This window comes from Montipora capricornis, chromosome 3 (assembly GCF_036669925.1).
Source record: "Montipora capricornis isolate CH-2021 chromosome 3, ASM3666992v2, whole genome shotgun sequence".
Taxonomy (NCBI): Eukaryota; Metazoa; Cnidaria; class Anthozoa; order Scleractinia; family Acroporidae; genus Montipora; species Montipora capricornis.
The window spans coordinates 76,144,850-76,166,845 of record NC_090885.1 but is presented as its reverse complement, the minus strand read 5'-3'; the positions used below and the strand labels follow the sequence as shown (position 1 = coordinate 76,166,845).

The 21,996-nt window shown below is 41.2% G+C and overlaps 1 protein-coding gene and 1 non-coding gene across 4 annotated transcripts in view; one reads left to right on the top strand and one right to left on the bottom strand.

Moving 5' to 3' along the window:
* LOC138044175 (uncharacterized) overlaps window positions 1-21,996 on the top strand; it is a 57,617-nt gene that overhangs the window by 33,205 nt on the left and 2,416 nt on the right. For all 3 annotated transcript variants that reach the window (XM_068890859.1, XM_068890857.1, XM_068890858.1), the window contains 20 exons: window positions 91-237; window positions 1,737-1,810; window positions 2,480-2,636; window positions 3,141-3,270; window positions 3,698-3,907; window positions 4,923-5,123; window positions 6,104-6,256; window positions 8,515-8,619; window positions 9,322-9,422; window positions 10,327-10,504; window positions 12,499-12,727; window positions 12,821-13,070; window positions 13,161-13,370; window positions 14,045-14,292; window positions 15,502-15,697; window positions 17,512-17,812; window positions 18,452-18,574; window positions 19,405-19,643; window positions 21,172-21,474; window positions 21,617-21,751. In XM_068890859.1, the coding sequence (XP_068746960.1) occupies window positions 91-237; window positions 1,737-1,810; window positions 2,480-2,636; window positions 3,141-3,270; window positions 3,698-3,907; window positions 4,923-5,123; window positions 6,104-6,256; window positions 8,515-8,619; window positions 9,322-9,422; window positions 10,327-10,504; window positions 12,499-12,727; window positions 12,821-13,070; window positions 13,161-13,370; window positions 14,045-14,292; window positions 15,502-15,697; window positions 17,512-17,812; window positions 18,452-18,574; window positions 19,405-19,643; window positions 21,172-21,474; window positions 21,617-21,751 (3,690 nt within the window). The remainder of the gene's footprint in view (window positions 1-90; window positions 238-1,736; window positions 1,811-2,479; window positions 2,637-3,140; window positions 3,271-3,697; window positions 3,908-4,922; window positions 5,124-6,103; window positions 6,257-8,514; window positions 8,620-9,321; window positions 9,423-10,326; window positions 10,505-12,498; window positions 12,728-12,820; window positions 13,071-13,160; window positions 13,371-14,044; window positions 14,293-15,501; window positions 15,698-17,511; window positions 17,813-18,451; window positions 18,575-19,404; window positions 19,644-21,171; window positions 21,475-21,616; window positions 21,752-21,996) is intronic.
* Window positions 20,848-20,920, bottom strand: Trnaa-ggc (transfer RNA alanine (anticodon GGC)). The gene has a single exon. It is a non-coding gene; the product is annotated as a tRNA-Ala (tRNA).

Sequence of the window (21,996 nt, the reverse complement as noted above, 5' to 3'; positions counted from 1 at the left end):
AGTACTGTAGTTATCAAATAAAATTTCTCCCAAGAAATGACCACCAAAATGTCTTCTCATTTGATAACTGTTTGACTGTATTCTTGTTAGGCTCACAAGCAGCTTCCCCCTCGTAGTAGACTGGGTACAAGCAGTGAGCTTGACTGTTACCTTGATGCCATTGTGAGCAGTAGTATGGCTGTGGCTAACAGTTGTGAAGGTGCAAGAAGGGAGAGGATTGTTCAAGCTTGTCAAAATGTTAGTCAGATAAGTTTCTATTTACTGTCAGTTGTTACGACTGTTTTAAAAGAGAAGGGGGTGTCAAATTAACAAATAGATTCCATGTTGCCATGCGTGTGTTCAGTAATAGATCACAGATGACGTCAAAAATCAATGTGGTAAGAACAAAAAAGTGGCACACGAGATGATAGCCGAGTGTGTCACTGATGTTTTTACCACATTTTGACGTCTTCTGTGATCTATTACTGAACAGACCCACGGCAACATGGAATCTATTTGTTTTATATAATAAAGAAATTAAACTTTATTCGCATAAAAGCTGATGGTGACGTCAATCGTGCGTCTGTCCTCTAATAGATTATAGGCAAGAACCAATCAAAATCCGTGAATAACTTGGGTTATTATATAACTTAGTGTAGTCAAGAGTAGTGTATGTTCTGTACTTCTGGCTCCAGTTGTTCAAAAGGTGGATAATGCTATCCACTGGATAAATCCACTATCCATTTCAATTGATAGTGCAATTGGTCTCGTTATGACTTATTCACTAGACAGTGATTTACAGGCCTAGGGTTCGTATGCATCTTGAAAACCCTTGAAAACCCTTAACTTTTGAGAGTACATTTTCAAGGCCTTGAAAGTCCTTGAAAATCTCTGCTTTTCATTCCTGGTCCTTGAAAGTCCTTGATTTTTTTCTGACCCGCATAACTTCAGTAAAAATAATCAGCCACTCAAGTCAGCATGTCATAAAAATGCGACGAGCTGTGGGGTTGAGAATGGTTACCAGTGCCTTTGCATTATTTTCACGCATCTACGTTACGGAAAATGAGCAAGAATTGTACTGTCAGACTATTTCCATGGTAAATTCTTCGACATAAATAAAAAAGAGGTCCTTGAAATTTCAAAATTTGCCCCTTGAAAGTCCTTGAAAAGTCCTTGAATTTTTGGTCTGAAAAACTGTACGAACCCTGGATTTATCTGGCGGATGGCTTGTCCATCGTTTGAACAGCCGGCCCTGCAGGTAAGTACAATTAGCATTATTTTGCAAACACACTGCTACCTGGAAATTAGGCTTTTTACTCAAACATATTAGATGGAGTGCAATAATAAAATTATTATCTTTTGATAATAGACCATAGTTAACAGAAATGTTTACATTAATTAGTTTTTAATTTTATTATTTTGTTATCCTGCTACTGTCTGGCATTTGGAGTTAACAAAGCGTGAATTAATTGCTATGTACTGACCCATTAACTCTAGGGAGTGAGACTTTAGATTTTACTCTGTCTAATGCCACATGATTTTATTCGTCAATTTTTTTTTTTTTTTTGGGGGGGGGGGGGGGGGGGGGAGGGTGACAGGTTAATAACCCCTACATCCACTCAATGTTTCCTTTAATTTAATACTGGTCGTAAAGCAGGCGTTTTTATTGGTTTAACAATTACTGGTTACTTGATAAGTTATTTCTGTATAGTGTAGTTAAATTTATTGGTGTTGCTCTTGCTGTTCCTTTTGTCAAGGTTCTAAAGATGCGAAATGAACTTGCAAAGCTGCAAAAAGCTCTTCAAGGGAACCTTTTGTCACATAGAACTAGGTGAAGTGCATGGAGGCCCATAATTCTGGTGAAAATGTTACAAGGAATCTTAATTTCTTATGCAGGGGAGATCTCAACAACGCTCCTCAAATCGCATGGTCATGGGTTTGATTCCTGTTCATGCCTGGAGTTTTTCAGGCTATTTTGCTTATCAAACTGCAAGTAGGGAATGGCGCAGTTGTTAGAGCACTCGCCTCCCACCAATGTAGCTTGGGTTCAATTCCCAGACTGGTTGGTTCTTTACTCTGCTCCAAGAGGTTTTTCTCTGGTACTGACTGGTTTTCTCCTCTCCACAAAAACCAATCTACTTGATTTGCATTGATTTGATTGGATTTCTGTTCAGTGTCCCCAATTTATTAGTGCCCCAGTGCTAAATATGTACAGCTGACACTTTAATAAAGTTCATTATTACAGTATGATCCCTCTAGCTTTCATTTGATGTTCATCCTGTGGTTCAAATAATTTGTATGAAATTGTATGTATTTTGATACCATAACAACAGCAGTAACAGTGATCATAAATATATCATATATTTAAATTATCTTTATTTACCCTCGGATTTTTAGTGATTTGTCATAACTATTCTTAAGGATCCTAATGAAGAGTTTTTTTTTACTAAGAGAGTTTCTTAAAATCAAGGGATTCGCTGTTTGTTCTATTTAATTGCAGGCATGAACTTGATTTAGCCTCTGAACGTTTATCAGGTGAACTAAAGAAGCTTGATCGTCTTGTCTCGACTGCTGTAGTTGATGACATAACCACTGTGTTTGCTGATTCTGAGCTTCCTGTGCATAATATGATACAATCAGCAACTGCGCCTTTGTTGGTAAAAATAACTTATTGTAATATCATTGGTTGGGCTTTGAGTAACATCTTTCTGCTGCTTTTTTGTTAGTCTCATGATGTCATCCATTGCGGAGCACACATCAGTTTTTTCTTGTTTAAGGTTCAACTACTTGCTAGGAACCAGCAGTAAATTACAGTAACCATAGTTTACGGTTTTCTTACTTGTTAATTTCCCGCATGGTTGAATGAACAATAATATTATTGTACTTTTCTAATCGTGAAATATTAAGGAATTACTACAGTAACACTGTATGTGGTACTAAACCTTGTATTCTTAATTTCACAACACAGTCTTAATCCGATTGTTTTGTGTAAGTTTAAAAGTTTAGTTAATTCATTGGTTCATCTTGTTTGATCTACCGTACATACTTCTTTCCGTCTTTCAGAGTTTTTACTCTGCCTTCATCACGACTTTGTTATACCACTTCAGCCAAATTCAGTTTCTTAAGTCAGTCCTAAGCATGTAATAATTTTGTTATTGCAGGACATAAGTGCCCAAAGTCAAGAAGATGCCTTGACAAGGCTGACAGGAAAAGCTGATGACTTTCAGAAACATTCGACAAGATTAACTCAGGTAGCTCGGAAGTCTGCAGCAATATCAGCTGATTCTAAAAGTAAGTGAGCATTACAATTATAAAAGATGCAAGACGAGTTATGATCTTTAGGGATTTGAAATCTCTTCAGTTCCCATGATTGTAATATTCATGAATACATTTTTCTATAGAAAAAAAGGCAAATTATCTTTCATGTAAGGTCAGAGTGTCTCAGGATTGTACTTTTAATTAACAGCAATTGGGTAGAGATTAAATTTGTGAGCTCAAGTAACATTAATTTTATTGATTGGGTCACAGATCAAGAATATTACTAGAAAACATATCAGATGATTTTACCGCCAAAATTGAAACCTATTTCCCCCAATGAGCAAATGTTGTTCCAGTGTACAGACAACTATTAACTGTTTAAATGCAGCTACATGTAATTGAGCTAAAGGGTTAGTACAGTTTTTGGCATGCAAAATATTATCTCTTTTTGCACCAACAGGGGTCGAAGCTATCAATGTCACAGCCACTGAGGTAGACAACTTAGCCCCTCAACTAGTTTCTGTGGCTGTTAGGGTGCGCCAGACACCTACAGATGTTAGCTGTACAGGGCATCTCAGCCAACTGAGAAGAGAGTGGACTGCAAGGCTTCAAGTTCTTACATCCCTTGTTGATGACATAACAGACTTTAACGACTTTATCTTGATGACTGGTAATAGAATTTTTGCTGTATTATTTATTTTCTTGTATGAGAATGCTCCAGATCATCATTACAGGAATCATACAAGCTTAGACTTTTCTTTCAGACCCTGCTATAGTGGTAAAAAATAAATTTGTCATTCGACTATTGGTGTTAAACGAAGAGAGACCTCAGTTTGTGGCTCCAACGAGATTCGAACCAATGACCTCTGCGATGCTGGTGCAACGCTGTACCAACTAAGATATGAAGCCACACCGTTGGGAGTAGGTCAGTTTGTTGGGCTCATGTGTCACTGTGAAAGGAGTCAGTGAATGAAAGAAATGTGTATAATTTTGAACTGCGTGCTGAAGATGAAATAGAGAAATGATCCTCTCACTTATCTGCCTGGACAATTTAAGCAATTGTCTCTTATAGACACCTGAAAAATACGGGTGGCCCCAACCAGATTCAAACCCATTACTTCTGAAACTGACCTCTGTTGATTTACTCTTCTCTTTGAAGATTAACCTCTATTGGTGTTATTAAAGGAACGTGTAAATTAAGCGGTGAAAAGGACGATAAAGTAGTTGTTTGGAACCTAAGACTTCTCTAACATTGGTCGGACGCTCTACGCATTGAGCTACTAGAACTCCAGGGTTAGCTTGGTAATTTATCTAGGTTCTGAATCAACAAAGTGTCTCTCAGGTCTGTGGGTTCTACGCTGTCATACATTTCAAATTTCACAGTGGTGTAATGTGCCCGTGAGAAGGGTGATATGCAAGTTGCTTGGCAATGGGCGAGAGGACAAAAAAATTTACTATACCCCCTCCTTTTTCTGAGATTCATACGTGTACATCGGTGAAAATATGAAGTCCAGTCCAAGTTTACAGTATTTCCAAAAAAGAGTTTGGATTTGATTTGATCTGTAATTCTATAAGTTGGTTTGTGGTCCTGGTGAGTAGTAGAGCACTTGTACCTGACTTATTAATGACCTTGAGACTTAAAGAACATGATTGTATGGAACGCTGTACTTATTTTCCTTTTCAAGATTTCAACATTCAGAAAGATATTGCGCAAATTCAAGAAGCTTTAGTGTATCAGCAGGACATACCAGCAGTGTCCCAGGTGTCCCTCAGAATGCTTGGCCGAGCCAGAAGAGTCGCCATAGTTACAAGGAGGGAGATGAATGCTACTGCTGATCCGATGTATAAAGGAAGGTTACAGTCAGCATGTGCAGAATTGGAATCAGGTTTGTCATTTCTTGCTGATATTTATTCATATAGTATGGACATACTTAACTTTTACCATGGGAATGGACCATTCATTTTTTTCTAAATCACGGCGAAGAGTCTTCTCTTCTTAATACGTTAAGTATTCCCAATTCCAAAAGTTTCTTAAACAACACAACTTCAGGCAACAACTTCTATTGTCAATTCTAGTGATACTCTCAGTCGCTTCATGTCACAGAAACCTAGTTAATGGGGAGTTTAAGATCTACGACGCGACGGCAACGAAAACGTCATACATTTTGCATATTTAATGACAAAAACAATAGCTTTGCACGCTCTGCACGTGCATTTTTAGTTTTTGTACATTCCTTTCACGTTTTCGGCAAATCTGCGACGTGAAATGACCAATTCTCAAGATTTACGGAGAACGTGAACAAAAGGCAGTGAATTTGAATTTTCTGTCGTAGATTCAATGCCGCACCTCTTAATTCAGTTCCTGGAAAGTTACACTAGTTTTTAGAAGTTAGACAAGCCGACATAATGACGAAAAAGATTAATAAACTGAACTTGCAATTTAAAATGACGTTTTCGTTACCGTCGCGTCGCAGATCTTAAACTCCCAAATGGCTTGTGTACGACTTAGCCTTTTGTCTGTATTGGATTTAAAATAAGCCGCCTTTGGGTTCTCATTGAAAGTACCCATACAGATGTTCCGCTCGCATGGTATCCATGACTTGCAGTGTACAATCGCAAAAATTTCACATTCACACACTTCTAAAACACTAAACTGCAAAGAATAAAACTGCGATCAAGCAATTTTCATAGTTTTTTGGACAGTGGAACAATTTGATTGATGAAAGCAAGGTTACATGGTTAGGAAAATGAGTGGGGATCTTGTAACTCTTCAAACGCCTTTTACCACTTTTATTCTAGATTGCAGTGTAAGTCTTTCGCTTTTTTTGTTTACTTATTTCATTGTGCATTTAATTATCAATCCTAGTTTTGCCAGTTGTTGTCCAAAGTTTAGAAGGAACTCTGCTCAACATGGAAGATGTTGAGCAACAGAGAAAGCTTTGCGATAGTTCCAAACTCCTGAGTGACAAAGTCAAGATGATAAAATCTGCCCTTAAACGGCCCGCTGGTGTTGGCATAGGTTTGTTGAGTGATGTTTCCAATCAATATTTAAATGACAGAAGTGATCCTCGCACTTTAGCTGGACAATTTAAGCAGTTGTCTCTTTATAGACAACAAAGAGCAAGAATCCATCACTTCTCTCATTTGGCTTTAAACCGGACTTTAAAAGCTGGTTTTCCCGAGCGACGTAATCGGAGTCAGTCGTAAGCGAAGTCGTAAGCACGTGTGACCTACATGTAGTGAAAATTGGCTTCCGATTATCCTTAGGATTCCATCGCTTACGATCCAGTGAAAATTAGATTGTCGGAATCCGAAGCAGAAGCGGAAGAACAAGCTGGTCACAATGCAGAGAAGTGGGCCTGGGCAAGGTGGAAATTTGGCGCCAAAACAGAAGAAATGAAAACATGGTGGAAGTAGAGCAGAATTTTTTTCCTTTGGCTCCTTCTTCACCTCGTTTTGCAAGACTTACTGGTTTAGTAGTGTACACGGGACTGATTTGAGGAGGTTTTTATTTTCTGTCCCCGCTCCGCCACTTTCGCGGCGTCGCGGGTCCAATAAAAAACCTATGTCAAATCAGTCCCGTATATACTACTGGTTTCTTTCATCACATGCCTGATTCAAGCCCAGCTTGTTCGGCCATTTCCTGCCAAGTATTTTGTCATATTCTTATTTTTAATAAAGTTTGCAAGACTTGTCATATAACACGCGGGGAAGAGTCTTACATCCTCCACAACCTTCTCGTCCGTGCTTGCTATACATGTTTGTTTATCGCGGCAGACAGTAATCGAAGAGTCTAGGCTTGTACCTTGTGATTTGCTTGATCTTCCATTTCTACTTCCGACTCCGACGATCTTGTTTCCACTGAATCGTAAGCGACGGAGTCGTAAGTGGAATCGAAACAAAATGGAACCGTTGTGATTCTTCCGCCTCCAATTCCGTCGACCTTATGACCTTATGCCTACGACTCCGATTTTTGGTTTTCACTAGATCATACATGTAAGCGCTCTTACGATACCGCTTAAGACTTAACCTGCGACCATGACCTCCCTCCCTACTTATAATCCTTTTTTCTTCTTCATCATTAAAAAAATCGCCTAAAAAAATTCGCCTGATCGCAGGTTACTTTAATAAGACTCCGACTCCGATTCTGTCGCCAGTGAAAATCACCCTTAAATAGATAAATTCATTCCAATGAATATTTGCTGGTCATTAAACAAGTATTATACCGATTCCGCTAACTCAATGTTGTACCCAATTCAAATCCTTTGGGAATAGAACGTTTTGTTCCAGGTATTTCCATATCATTTAAATGTGAATGCGTACATTATCATGCAAATACATTTTAGTCCCGAGAGATTTGAATTGGGTACAACACTGAGTCAGTCGGATCGGTCAATTTCCTCGTGGAATGAAAGACTTATCTGTCAGTTGAAGCCTCATCTAACCGAGATATTTTTGGGGCGTCAATTTTTACAGACGTTTTTGGTGATTATTTGTCCGAATTTCAGGTCACAAATTGTATCGATTCAGCGATTAAATACAATTGTCGTGCGCGAGGACAAACAGCAAACAACATTTAGCGAAATTTTGCTGTCCCATTCACACAAGCAAATATCTTTTTTTCAGGAAAAAAAATTGCCTCAAAATTTGTCAAAAAGTTAGCCCATGAGCCTCGCAATACTGACATGTTGTGGTAGGTTTAGACATTATAAGCGAGAAAGTGAGGTATAATAAATCGGTAAAACTAACCCTAACCTCCCTAATCTTTGTTTAAACTTAATTTAGGTTTCATTTTGTTAATCGTACTGTAATGATACTGATTTAAAGGGGCTAGGTCACGCTATTTTAGGTAATTTTGTTTAATTTTGTTAATTGTGAGCTCTAAAACGTCAAATTGGCAGAGAAACAGCCTTCATTTGCAAAATCACGGCCAACTGAGAATCATTTTCCAGCTGTGTAAATGACATTTTGATATAGATTGATATAAATTTGAAAAAAAGTGGGCCGACGTTTTTCAAATTTACCCAAATTCAGTCCATTTCAATCCTCTCCAGTTTTGTCCATCCATGTCCTTTCTTGGCTTCCCTGTGTTTTGTTAGAGTTCTTCTATAGTTTTGAACAGTTATTTTGATATTTTAGTTAATTCTATGACCATTCGATCAGTGCTGAAATTGCCTAAAATTGCGTGACCTAGCCTCTTTAGCAAGGTTTGTGGAATCGTTTGTCGCCCCGACCTAAAGTACTTTTTATTGTATTTATTTTGTTCTTTTCGTGAAGATCTAAGTGACTATGGCACGGATGCATCAGGTACGCAAGCTTTGGACCCTAAAGACAACATGTTGGATTTGTTTGAAATTTTAAGAGCTCGTCCCACAACACCAGGTATATTTATCTTGTTTCGTCTTAATTGTCACAGACGACGGAATGCTTTTTGAACCTTGCAAGAAAGAAAACGATGCATTCTGTTTATCATTTTTAAAGAATAACGCCAGGTCCGAATTCAACGCAACCACATGAGTTGTCGAAACTACCATTTCCTTTATCAGCACATTTCGATAGTTTCAGACTTTGCAGTATGGCAAGATGACTCTCCTCGGAACGTAGTTCTGTGACTTAAAGAGTCCGTAAGCTCGGTAGAAGAGCATTAGACCTAGTAATCGGAAAGCCGACTTCTCTTTCGGAACCCTCGCGTTTTTTTTTTTTTTTTGAGTCTTCCCTAGTTATCTCATTGAAGAAGTACATCTCAGGCCTCCTCATTTTCATTCGAAGACTGCTTTTTCTTCGAAAGAAAATTGGACTGTTTGAAGTCAAGTTAACATTTTACACCTGTATTTATTAATACAGCTTTTGTATTGCACATCTTTTATTGTACGTTCGTTCAAATCCCCTTTATAACACCGTTTATAAATCAGTCAGCTTCTTTTACTTTTTTTGCGAGTGGTATGTTTGCTCTTTGACGCCTCAGGTTTATGAACAACTCAACACATCCAAAGGTTTATCGTCCTTATATGAGAAGACTGGAAATGTCTTTAAAGGTAGCAATTTCTCTTCAGTTAGTTACAGACACTGTTTTGTTCTTTGCAGTGAGTGACACTGTGTTGGTTGATGAACCAGAACCATTAGAGCTTGAAAATCAGCCTGTTCGGTTCACCGAAACATCTTTGGATCTTCCTAGCTTTGCGGAAGTAAGTGGTAACTAACATCATATGTTTGATGCTTTTATGCGGTTAATCCTTTGGAACCAAAACTGACGCAGTTTTGAGTGCGGTAACTTTTTGCGTGTCTGACCGGAAAAGACTAACTCTTTCGTTCTAGTTTTCAACCTGGGCCCGGTTGTTCAAAAGCCGATTAACGCTAATCCCAGATTAAAAATTAACCAAGGAGTTTATTTCTCTACTCCCAAGTGCTGTTCAACGCTGATATTCGGCAAAAATCGGCTTTTGAACAACCGGGCCCTGAGCGATAAAGTCTTTTTTCCGTGATGTTTTTGGGGGGGGAGAAGGAACTTATATCTGGGGGATTATTATCTGATGTATATGTATGAACGCCTGGAAACGAAATGGGTATTAGGGTAAAAAGCAATAAGCGAAAGGGGGAGGACTTTGAGCGCCAGCTCAAGGTATTGCATTGTTTCGTCCTCTCGCCCGAAAAACGAAAAACCAAAAGTTTGCTGGGGCCTGTTTCTCAAACGTCTCGGGAGCTTTTCCGGCCTGGAAAGCAATTCGTGAAACTAAGTTGTTTTCATTTTGAAGGATTGATCCTTGAACAGTTTTTCAACACCAGAGAAAACAAGGCAGTTGCGATTGCCTTGAAACGTTTTACTTTTGAAGATACCCAAAGATACCCGAAATGTGCCCACAAAGTTTCGGGATCTTTGAGAAACAACCCCATGGTTACGAAGCGTCTAGAACATATATTTGAGATAAACTGGCATATGCGGAGTGGCTAAAACATAATTTTCAGTGCTATTCTAGTCGACATTGGTAAATGCATAACACCATTACTCTCTGAATAGTACGGGCAGACTGGCGAGTCTCCATGTCACCTGTTAAGTTTCAACTGTTGTCTTTACTTCTCTCTTTACTTCAGATCGAGCGAGAGCCAAAACCTACTCGTTCGAATTTACCGAGAGAAAAACGGGACACCTCACGGGACAGAGCTCGGGATAGATCCCGTGGGCGTCCTCAAAGCGCGGAGTCTGAGGATCTGCTTTTTAGTTTCCTGGAAGATGATGAAATGGATAGAATCAACAGGAAAGCTTTGCTTGGTAAAGTGTTCTCATCCATCAATTAACTAATGCCTTAAAATGTACCAGCATGAAGGTGTTTATTTATAACTTAAGTTATATCTGTTCCAAACACCCGGTTTTACCCTCTCGTCATGAACCGATGTTTGGTTTTAGTTGATTTGAGTTAGAGCACTCTAAACTTTTTTGTTGATTAAGAACTACATTTATGTTCAGTGACCGCAGTTAGTGTCCCAGCGTTAGAATTAGAAGACTTGACACTTAAGTTGATTCCCTAGAAATAAAACTGGTCATAGATTTCCTATGAAACTTCGCACACTGTTGTATCATGTTAAGGAGTTAACAAAATGTAATAAAAAGGGGGGGAGGGTCACCCTGCTCGTTTCCATGGTGCGACGCTGACAGATACGGCTATTTAAGCCACTTTGACAATTGCAGCGCACCCTCGATGTTGGACAAATATAGCTCGATTTCATAAATGCAATCCATGATATGACGCGAAGTCTGGTGTCATTCTATGGTTAATTCACTTACGACACTGAAAAATTTAATGTATTTGAATGGCTTTGGGCGTACTTCAGTATCACTCCAAAATAGATTGAACCTGAGTGTCGGCTGTTCGACTCATAATGGTTCCTTCCGTCCGATTTTATTAAATTGCCAAAAAACAGGCAATAGATTTTTGCTGATTTTACTACTCCATCAAAAGACACTATTCTCAACAAGAATATGAAATAAAAAATCAGGGGTCATCGTACTCGTTCGGGAGAAAATAGCCATTCCTTGACGGATTAAGCTTGGCGTCAACGAAAATCCGCCATTTTATCAAATTTTCAATGTGCCTCCAGGGGCTACTGCGCGTGCCAATGACGCAAAAAATTATGCGCAGTAGGGTTGCCCAATGCAAAACCAGGGAATCACCTTAAATAACGTTCGTCTTCATCATCATTAACTGTTAACTATGCTCTTGATATCTACATATATAGATGAGAAATTCTGTTTTCATCGCATCAGTAAAACCTTATAACCAAACAACATTGGTGATATATTTTTAACTTTTAGGTAGTAACTTATCGACTGAATGTGAAGCTGTAGCTTTAAATACCCGTTAATGCTTTGGTGCGCAATAAAAGACAATACACACAACTTGGGCGTAAACGAGGGGCAGGGAATGTACTGGCAAGGCGCGGATAATACCCACCGCCGGTATGGACCACCGGATGAGGGGCCTCGGCAACTAGCCGAGGGGGTGCCTCATGCCTGTATTGCAAGGCGGGCATAGTTGCTGGCATAATGTCCTGGGGCTAAGTTAACCCAGTCCAGCAGAGTAACAATATGCCCCCTCCCTAACGGGGCTTCAGCACAGGGCTGAAGGGGTGCCGCAGGCAGCAATTCCCCGCCCATATTTTATTAAGGAGAACTATTAAATAGGTTACAGAAGCTCATAAGGAAAAAATAAAATAAAATACAAGAGAACCAGAAAGCAAAAACGGGCGGGAGGGAGGGATTAAATTGCTCAACGGAAAAAACAGAACTAGTTGAGCTTTGGAAATGTCAAACTGAGAAGGCTCGCATGGCGGATGAATGAAATAGCCAAATAAGGTAGTCACGTGATGGGAAGTCACGCTCTCCTCCCAGGCGCTGCCCAGTATTTGCTTACCAGCATTAACATCTATTTTATTCTAAAATATCATTAAAATTGAGCACTGACAGATGGAAGGGGCTAAAGGCATCGGGCGCAACGTCGGCTTCCATTGATATCAGCCTCGTAGCTGTAGGAACGTCAGGCGTTAAATAAAGTGACTACTTTTCAACTGACCAGAACAGAACTGCATTAAAAAAGACTAATTTTTCCGACTCTTTCCCATTACATAAGCGACATTTCTCAGCCCACGGTGGGTTTTCTTTGTTATCTACTTTTTAGCGTGATGGGGCTGCAATTATGCCCCCAGAGTGTTGCTGTATGCATATTAATAATCCGTCAAATATCGGTTTGTTCCCCTTTTGATTTCCAGGGATAAGCGAAAGAAACTCGAATGAGTCTGCACTGTCAGCTGGTATTGTTCGCCCAATTAAACCGTCCCAGTCCTCTCGTGCGCCTGTCTCCAGACTTCTGAATGCCGCGAAAGCAAGAGATTTTGACCTGGTCGATAGGGAAATGAGGAAGGTGGAATCTAGGGCATCTGCCTTGAGGACCCTTGCAAGCAGTTGTGCAGAGAGAACACGAAATTCGGAAGGAGTTAGGTGAAAAGAAACTTTTATTTTGTTAGGATTTGTTGCTCAGTTCATGTTTTTGCCAATACTTCTTAACGAACCTTAACTTTTATAACACTCTAGGCTCGTTCGTGTTTCCTCTGGGGAAATTGAAAAACTCACCCCTCTCATCATGCAAACAACACGTGATTTTCGGGCCAACCCACGTGATTTAGTGACGGTCGAGCGGCTGCAGACAATAGGCCGAGAGTGGGCGTCCAAAGTTCACGTACTGTCTGGTGCTGTTGATAAAATTGTTCAGCCTTGGTCAGCCACGGCCTCCAAACTGGCATTGGCTGCTGCAACAGGCGATGCAGAGCAGCTCAGAAAGCAGGTAAAGATCAATTGAAGACATGTTGAAATATGAAAATGTTGACGCAAAAACAGCAAATTAAAGGAACGAATAAAATTATTTGCTTCTCAGGTGGACAACGTAAACAGACATGTCCATCGCCTCAGGCAGCTGTCTGTGGCGGCAAAAGCAGCCGCCGATGCTGAAGACTACGCTATGAATGCTGGGAATGAAGGCGAAGCGCCTGCGCGGGATCCAGCCTCGCTTCAACGGGTGGAGTTGGTTGGTGTGACGTCAGAAGAAGTTGAAAGAGTTACACCTCAACTAATTACGGCCGCTCAGGTTTGTTCATTTGAGTTTTCCTTGGCAGCTTCCGTTTTGCACTCTATTACCTCTATTGCAGTTTATAACCTATTTATGAATCCGTCATTGACTAATCAGAAACACGATATTTTGTCGAGTATTATAATAAATGAGGATATGTAGTTTATGGAAGACGATTCTTAAATACTCCAGCCATCCTCACATTTTTCCTTTGGATTACAACTCCACGGGAGGTAGGTCTTCATCGACTCTTCTGCAGCTCAGGGGAGGGGTAGAGGATCCAATATATTAATCAGAAAGCCGTGGTTCCACTCCTTTTAGAAGAGATCGGAATTTTGCCGAATATCCATCTCAAGGTTATTGTAGTTTAATACGATCTTGCAATTATTGTGGAGGGTGTAAACTGCAGGTTGCAGGTCATTGTTTCGCCATAACTGAAGAACCCAAACTTTTTGGTTTACTAGGCGTTTTACTAATGCTAACATTAGGCCTAAGCAATATGCTTTAGATAGTTTTTTAAACCGTAGGTTAGCATTTTTGTAAAAGTGTGGGTTGTTTTAGTTATGGTAAAACAGTGACCTGCAACCTGCACTTTACATTCTGTCAAGGCGCGGCATCCATCTTTCCCCATCCCCACGACCAAATTTAAAAAATAAAATAAATTTTATCCTGCCAAATATTTTTGCCTTCAGGCGTTGTCAAGAGACCCTGCAGATGTTGCGAACTTTGAGCGACTTGAACTTCAGCGAAGGGACTGGGCATCCAAGGTTTTTGGCCTTATCTTTGCGGTCGATGACGTCACAGTCGGAACCTCCGCTCCGGTGGAACAACTGACGTCCGTTGCCACGGCAGGAGACCAGCATGCATTGCAGGAAAACTCCCGGATGTTAACGTCATATTCACGAACACTAAAGGAAATGGAAATTGGATCAACTGCTGGGTGAGTTCACGTTACGACATATGTACTGGCAAGTGTCCAAGTCCATCACCCAAGAGTAAGATCAATCTCAACCCCAGAGCTCTTCTCTTGACTTAGGGAGAGAAGAGCTCTGAGGAGCAGGGGTGGCGCGGTGGTGAGAGCACTCGCCTCCCACCAGTGTTGCCCGGGTTCGATTCCCGGTCCCGGCGCCATATGTGGGTTGAGTTTGTTGTTGGTTGTCTCCTTGCTCGGAGAGGTTTTTCTCCGGGTTCTCCGGTTTTCCCCTCTCCTCAAAAACCAACACTGCCAAATTCCAATTCGATCCGGATTGCACGGAGCATGTTGAACAAGCTCCTGAACGCTCTTAAGGTGTTCCGTGGGTAAACAAATTCCATTTCCAAATTCCAACCCTGAAACAAAGTGTCTCCTCATTGGTTTTCGTGAGGAACAATCAAAAGCGTCTCTAATTGGTGCATTCATGTTAGCACGAGGAGTGAGCAGGCAACGCAAGGTTCAAATAGGCAATTTTTGGCTACAAGAACCCTTCAGCGCATATTCTCCTACGTTGAGTTTCCCATAGCATTGGGTCGATCCGAGGCTTTGGTGACGAGAATGGAGTACTCGGATTTACCCAAATTGGCGTAGTCCCCATCAGCCTCAGAAATGTCTCTATTTTTAAACCAAGGTTTGCGGGAAAATAAACGATAGACCAAATCGGTACCCAATTCAAACCCTTTGGAAATGAAACGTTTTGTTCCCGGTGTTTCCGTATCATTTAAACGTGAATGCTATATTATAAAGCAAATACCGTACACAAAGAACCTTAACTTCGGGAGATCTGAATAGGGTACAACATTGAGACAGCTGATTTGGTCTACTGTTTATTTTGCCGCAAAACTTGGTGTAAAAGTAGACACTTTTCTGACGCTGATAGGGACGAACCTGATTCTAGATTCTTACTCTTCGGTCATGGACTCTTGGATCTGGTCTTTGAATGAAGGAAAATCTGAATCAAATGTAGAAAGAAGATCAAACAATGATTCCTGAATGTAAGTTTAAAAGGTCAAACTCTTAATAATCCCTTTGGTTACATTACCTTTCATATCTCAAATTTATGATGTGCGGGAACCGATGTGGGTTGGGAAAATGAGAAATGCTGTCCTTCCTACAGGAACAATCGTAAAGCTAAAACAGGGTCAAAGTTTCGTGATTTATAATTTATTCTTTTAGGTGCAACGATCCCAAAAAAGTCAGTTTAGCCGCGGCAACTGGGAATTCTGTGGAAAAACTAACCGCTGACCTGCAGGACACAGCTCGTGTGGTTTGTGAGATGGCATCACGGGACAATAGGACATTGGAGCAAAGCTTAGCGTACATGGGTGTGGTAGAGAGAATGAATTTGCTTCAGAGGGAATGGGCAACTAAGGTAATGCTCACTTAAGTTTATCCTCAAACGAGTCTTTTTGCAAAGTCTTGCATTAGCTTTCAAATAACGTTTTACTTTCATTCTTATTTTTTCAAGTTTCATTTTCATTGGTCACGTTTCGTTAAAATAAATAAAGCGGACACGAAATCCAGGCACCATTTCATTGGATCGGTATAGGATGCAGTACTTTTATGTTTAAGGACGGTGCCTACTAATTCAAAGGTATTTTTGCACGGTTTACTGACTATGCGGGAAGAGCAGATCTTAACAAGTGTTATTGAAATCCAAAAATAAAATTGGGGGTAACCACGCATTTTTCAAAGATAATTTATCAACAATATTTGCAAAAAGCTTTAAATTACAAAGCAATGTGTGACGTTCTTTACCAAACTGAAGCTCAATTATCTCTGAAAAATGCTTGGTTACCCCCAATTTTCTTTTTGGATTCCAAGAGCACTTGCTAAGTTCTGCTTTCTCCGCATAGTTTTAAGCCGCGCAAAAATACCCCTGTAGTAGTAAGCACCTCCAATAGGAATCCCCAGTATCTTGAGATGCGCAGAACGTATCCGTAATAACAATAGTACGCGCCCGGGGCGTTTATTAAATGTTTGTGGTGTAAGGGGGGCGTTTATTAACTGTAACAGCTAGAAAATCCAAATAAACGCTCATAGAGTTCTATATCAACGCGGCGACAACAATAAGTTTATAGTTCTATATCTATGCGGCGAAAACAGCAAATTCATAGTTCTATATCAATGTCCTCGTCGTCATATGGGTCAACAGTGTTTTCACAGTTGGCTTCGTCGACATCCGACTCAGTGATGACCTGAAAAGGATTTGGGAGGCTGGGTTCATCCAGTACAGAGAACTGTGCTTGTAACTGTCAGTTCCGATTCCTCTTCACATCGTCATGGTTGGTCGTTCTTGAAGTAGTAAATCATTGGATGTTCGGCCTTATTGTTCCTGGATGCTATCGAGCCAGAACAAACCGAAGGAAAATTGCCGACATTCTGAGCACAGAAATTAACAAAATGAAAGAGGGATATCCGTACTTTGAACTTAAGATCGAACAGGATATAATTCGTAACCCATTACTATCCAAGCAACAATTGTGTTAAATAAATTGCGTGATTTTGCTTTACAAAGCGTTTTTTCGATTTTTTGACGATTTTGTTTGGGGAGGCATCTATTCGAAACGGGGCATTTATTAGGGAGGGGCGTCTATTTCAAACTTTACACCACATCAGGGGCGTTTTATGGATAGGAGGCGTTTATAAGAGAGGGGGCGTTTATTAGATCATTTACGGTAAGGCATTTTGCGGTTGATTGCTAAGTGACCTGGCTTTCAATGGCAGCGAGGCTTCTGGTGACGTAGTATTAATGTAGACGTTGTCGTTTGAAGGTGGTCAACTTCGTCTTTGTTTTGAGGTGTCGTTGTTTAATATTGGTAAATTTTCGCTAAGACTGGTTTTTTTACTAGCGATTCAAGCATAAGCAGCATAAACAGACTCTTTGTTAGGACAGAACACACCAATTAACGTCTGCGTATGTTGGATGTACGTATTCATTACTTGCACAGTCCCATAATGCAATTCGTATTGGGGGTTCTTTTCATAAAAACAATACAAGTTATTTACTCTTAGGACTGTTTCATGCTTCAGTGAACTGAGTATCCATTGTTTATGTAACGGAACGCCCAAAACGTAATTCATTATGGGTTTATGCAAATAGTGAATGGCTGCGTCGCTAGTGAAGAGCAACCTTAATCATCGCTCATCTTTGGTTTTTACATTCGGTTTTTGCCTTCCTCTTAGGTCCATTTGCTGACAGCTCTCGTCGATGACCTAACAGCCGAAGCTTCAGCATCTGTGGATCGGCTCGCGGGCGCAGCGTTAGCTGTGAGTAAAGCGGAAGTTGGTGAGAGAATACAACAACAGAGTAACTTTGAGATGCAGGCAGACGAACTAAAGGCCCGCGTTGCTCGCGTTCGAACCCACGCGAGTAAAGCCGTGGAGAATTCTCGGCACACGAGCAAGGTCAGACACGTTCGCGTGACTGGTGACTTTATTGACAGGCTGACACCGCAAGTTATTGCAGCGGCACGTGCTTTGGCAGGTAACATTACACTCGAATAGTTAACTAAACGTTAAACGCTCCTTGAGATGATGGCAGCATTTGTAGTCTTGAGGAACTAATACCCGATATGAAAAAGACAGACTTTCTAACTTGTAAGGGGTGTCATTTTGCCCTAATATATACCCAACCCAACACATTTGTCGAGAACATTTAAGTAGGTCCCGATTAGGGCAGTGCAGCACATGTAAGCTCTCCTAGGCTGAACCGAACCTTACAGTAACTTATTTATTTATTTATTTATTTAAAGAAGAAGGCCTTCTTATCACCCTTTGTTGAAGTCAATTAGGGACTGAATTACGAAGGGCACAAAAGGAGCCTCTGGCAGCCGCTATACAGTCCATGTAACCATGTAAGGTCTCTGAGCACAGCACCGCAGCCAGATTTAGTTAGCTTGGAGTCGAGAGGAGGAAACCCACCTACGATTGTAGGGCTGGGAGGCGTGGTTGATGACTACTAGGCCAGCTTGACTTTTGCTCTACACTCGATCAGTTACGCACTTTTAAGCAGCTGGTTACTCAGGGATACTCGTCGGCGTCTTGACGGCTCCGTATCATTGGGCAAGGTGCTTTCGCTTTAAAGAGAACTTTATTTGACCCTTTTGCTTTGCTTTGATGTCAGACAATCCAGATCAACCCACTGTGGAACATTTCCAGATGCTGAGGCGTCAATGGGCTTCCAAAGCTCAGCAATTGATGGCTACACTTGATGCACTTCCTGATGCGAACAGCGTCGCAGTGCAAGGTAATGAATATCAACCACAGAAGCGAAAGTACATCAGGGCCCGGTTGTTCGAAAGCCGATTAAGTTAATCCAGGATTAGCGTAAACTTTTGTTTCATGCTTTCAACTTTTTGGTGAAAGCTTCTTTTGCTTATTTTTGTTTTTCAAGATTGACTTCTTCTAATGTAAAGTTTTGCCGAATAGCAGCGTTGAACAGCATTTGGGAGCAGAGAAATAAACTCCTTGAATAATTTTTGATCTGGGATTAGCGTTAATCGGCTTTTGAATAACCGGCCCCAGGTGTGTACTACGCACAATGCGTGTCGTTTAACTTATAAATCCTCCTGTGTGCCCACCTGAGGCTACAATCCGGGACAAACAGCAAAAAGAGTTAACACCTTTGCCATTTTTCGTTCTTTTGGATCATAAATGAAAAGCAGGCTGAAGCTATTTGTGCTTCAGGAAGAAGCGCAAATAAACCCAGCCGTGTCGGGACTTGAGTAAATTATGCCGTCTTGTTTTTAAAGACCTGGGGCCCGTTTTTCAAAATCCTGAAACGTTTCGGCTCCAAAAAGCTGTTCATTGCAACGCCAATCCACTCATCTTTATTTAGTTATTTGGTTTTTCAGGAGAAGAAAAAAACGAAATAATTACAACGTTCTATGCCTTAAAATACCTTCCTTATGAAGATATCAACAGAAGGAGTTATTCCATCCGAAGGAATCCCAAAGAGTTTTAGGACTTTCCACAAAAAGTCTCCGGGACTTATCTTAAATACTTCCCAGTAAGCCATATCACTATCGTCCTTGTTTTCCGTTATTTAATACCCATTGTTACTTTGATACCTCACAGACGTGTTTCAAGATTTATTAAGCATACCGCAAATGGAACCCGCGCAAAGCTTTGAATCCTTGACTGAAGAAGAAACATTTGCCGTCGCGGGCTCGTCCCGCGGGCGTCTTTCAGCGATGTCCCTCATTTCTGATGACGATAATGTGCAGACAACCTCTACACCTTTCAAAAGGTCTTCAACAGCAGCTGGACGGTTACCAGAGATAACTTCATATTTCGATGACATGGCATTGAGTGACGTAAGTTGACGACTTTTGCCGACTTTTTTCGTTTTTCGGCTTTATTTTGCTGGTGAGCGTATTCTCACTGTTAGTAGGGAGTTTAAGCGCACTCACTTTTAAGACGCGGACGGCAACCGGAAGTGAATTGTTTTCCCTTTAACCTTTTCTTCACACAACCACATTTACATTTTCTCCATTAGAGATGATTAGTATAAAAGTCCAGGAGACACCACTGTCCTTGCACTTGAAATGTTCTCTACCGGTTGCCGTCCGCGTCTCAAAAACGCGCGTGGTTAAGCTCCCTAATAGAGAGATTTGCCATCGCGTTTTCGTGAAACGGGAAACGGCAGGGCTGGTGCTTGTTATAAAAGCTTGAAAATCATTTTATTCTAGCCTGTCTTGCTCGTTCGAGGAGTTGCTTGAAATGTGGAGATAACGGGTAAGAAACGAGCAAATAGCAAACAAGTTTCAGTCCGCCGTAAAGGCAGTGCTAAATATCGCTAATAACGCGCATGCTCATTTCGTTCAAACCGCCAACCAGACCTTTCCCTTCGCCCGGCAGTGAACCGGAAAAAGATGTTTGATGGTCATGTGACCGGCCAAATTTTCCCGCATCATCCTAATGCGAGGGGGAACTCCGAAGAACCAAGGAATATGGCTGCGAAACCGTATCTATTGACGCTGGCAAAAAGCCCGTTTGTGCCAGCCAAAGCGGGAGCCACATCGACAAAGACATCGATGAGAAGAAGAATGACAAAAAACAATGGCACTGTAAGCTCTGCACCTGTGTGCACGTTTTCGTACGCTTGAGGTTGTGTGAAGGAAGTGAGCACCTGACGATAAATGGTAAATTTTCTCCGTAAACTTCCACGCTAATCGTACCATATTATTTTCGAGATAGTTGCCAACTCAGTAATTTATCCTCCATCCTCGAATAGTTTCGAATGATCGTGATTAGATTACATTACCGCGAAGTTATCCTTCGTAGCCGTCGTCGTTGTCATTTCTCAAGCTCCTTAGTAGGGAGCTTAAAAAACGGCGGAGGCGAGGGCAACAACAAAGCCACAAACCTCCTTTAAAGCAAATAAACGAAAGGCTAACGCTTGAAACGTCGTCATTATTTTTTATGAAACTGGATAGAGAGAAGAGATCGATCCTCGCACTAATCGGGACAATTTCAGCAACTGGCTCTTCTAGACACCCGACACCCGAGAAATTCGGGTGGCTCCAACGGGATTCGAACCCATGACTTCCGCGACGCCGGTGCAATGCTCTACCAACTGAGCTATGAAGCCACTCAGTTGTGCGCAGGTCAATTTGTTGGGCCCACCATGTCGTTCCCGTGAAAGGATTTAAAGAATGAAAGAAATGTATGTACTTCCGTCTATCTTTAGTCTGTAACCCGCCTTTCAAATAATATACATTTCTTTCATGATTTTTTATCTTGACTTGGAGGATGAGAAATCTCGCTATATTCCCCGCAATGTCCCAGCTCAACTCAAGGATGTTTTGCTGATCTTTTTGATCCCTTATGCTCTCTTTGTAGAGGAAAACTTCATTGGAAAGATCACCTTCATACTCTGAAACCGATAGTGCACCGGAGGCTCGTCGACTGAGAGGGCCCTGGGGATCAGCCAGTGAAACAGACCTCACGAGAAAGGCCCTGGTTGATGAGCTCCATCAGCGGTTTTCCTCGGCCGAGTCTCTTCACCGCCTTGGAACACGCAGACGGCGCTTTGGTCCCCATCAGCGGGCAGCGAGTATTTCAGGGCTCTCTCGCGGTGATGACGACTGGAAATCAACGTCAATTGAAGAACTGAAGGGCAGGAAAAACTCCAAATCAATAGAGGTTATTAAAGTTAATTAGTCGTTCAATTGGAAGGATTAGCGTATATTACAAAAGTGCTTAAGAGCTTTACTTGATTATTTAACTGGGTACCGTGTTTTGACGCCGGGTTATCTTACTTAAGAACCAGTCCATTGGGTTTCAGCTTGCTGCTAAACTACTGCAAGAAGAAACCGACAAATGGGAAGAAGAGCACAATTCCATCGTGAAAGTGGCGAAGGAAATGGCACAGCAAATGATGCAGATTGCTAAGTTCGCTCGAGGAAGAAACAGACTTCAGGTGAGGGGAAGCCGTGAATGCCATTGTTTTAAAACGTCATCAGGGGCGTTCTGGCCTCCTACGCAGTTGCTTTCAGGGGAGTCGTTTTTTCACCTCCTCGATACAAACCCCTGCTTACCCAAAAGCAACATTCCTTTTCCGCAGTTTAGCCAATCAAATTTTACCTACTGAATTCTGGAAGGTGACGTCACACGCAGAACAACTTTAGCGGGAAATTCAGGAATAAATGACATGGCGGATATAAC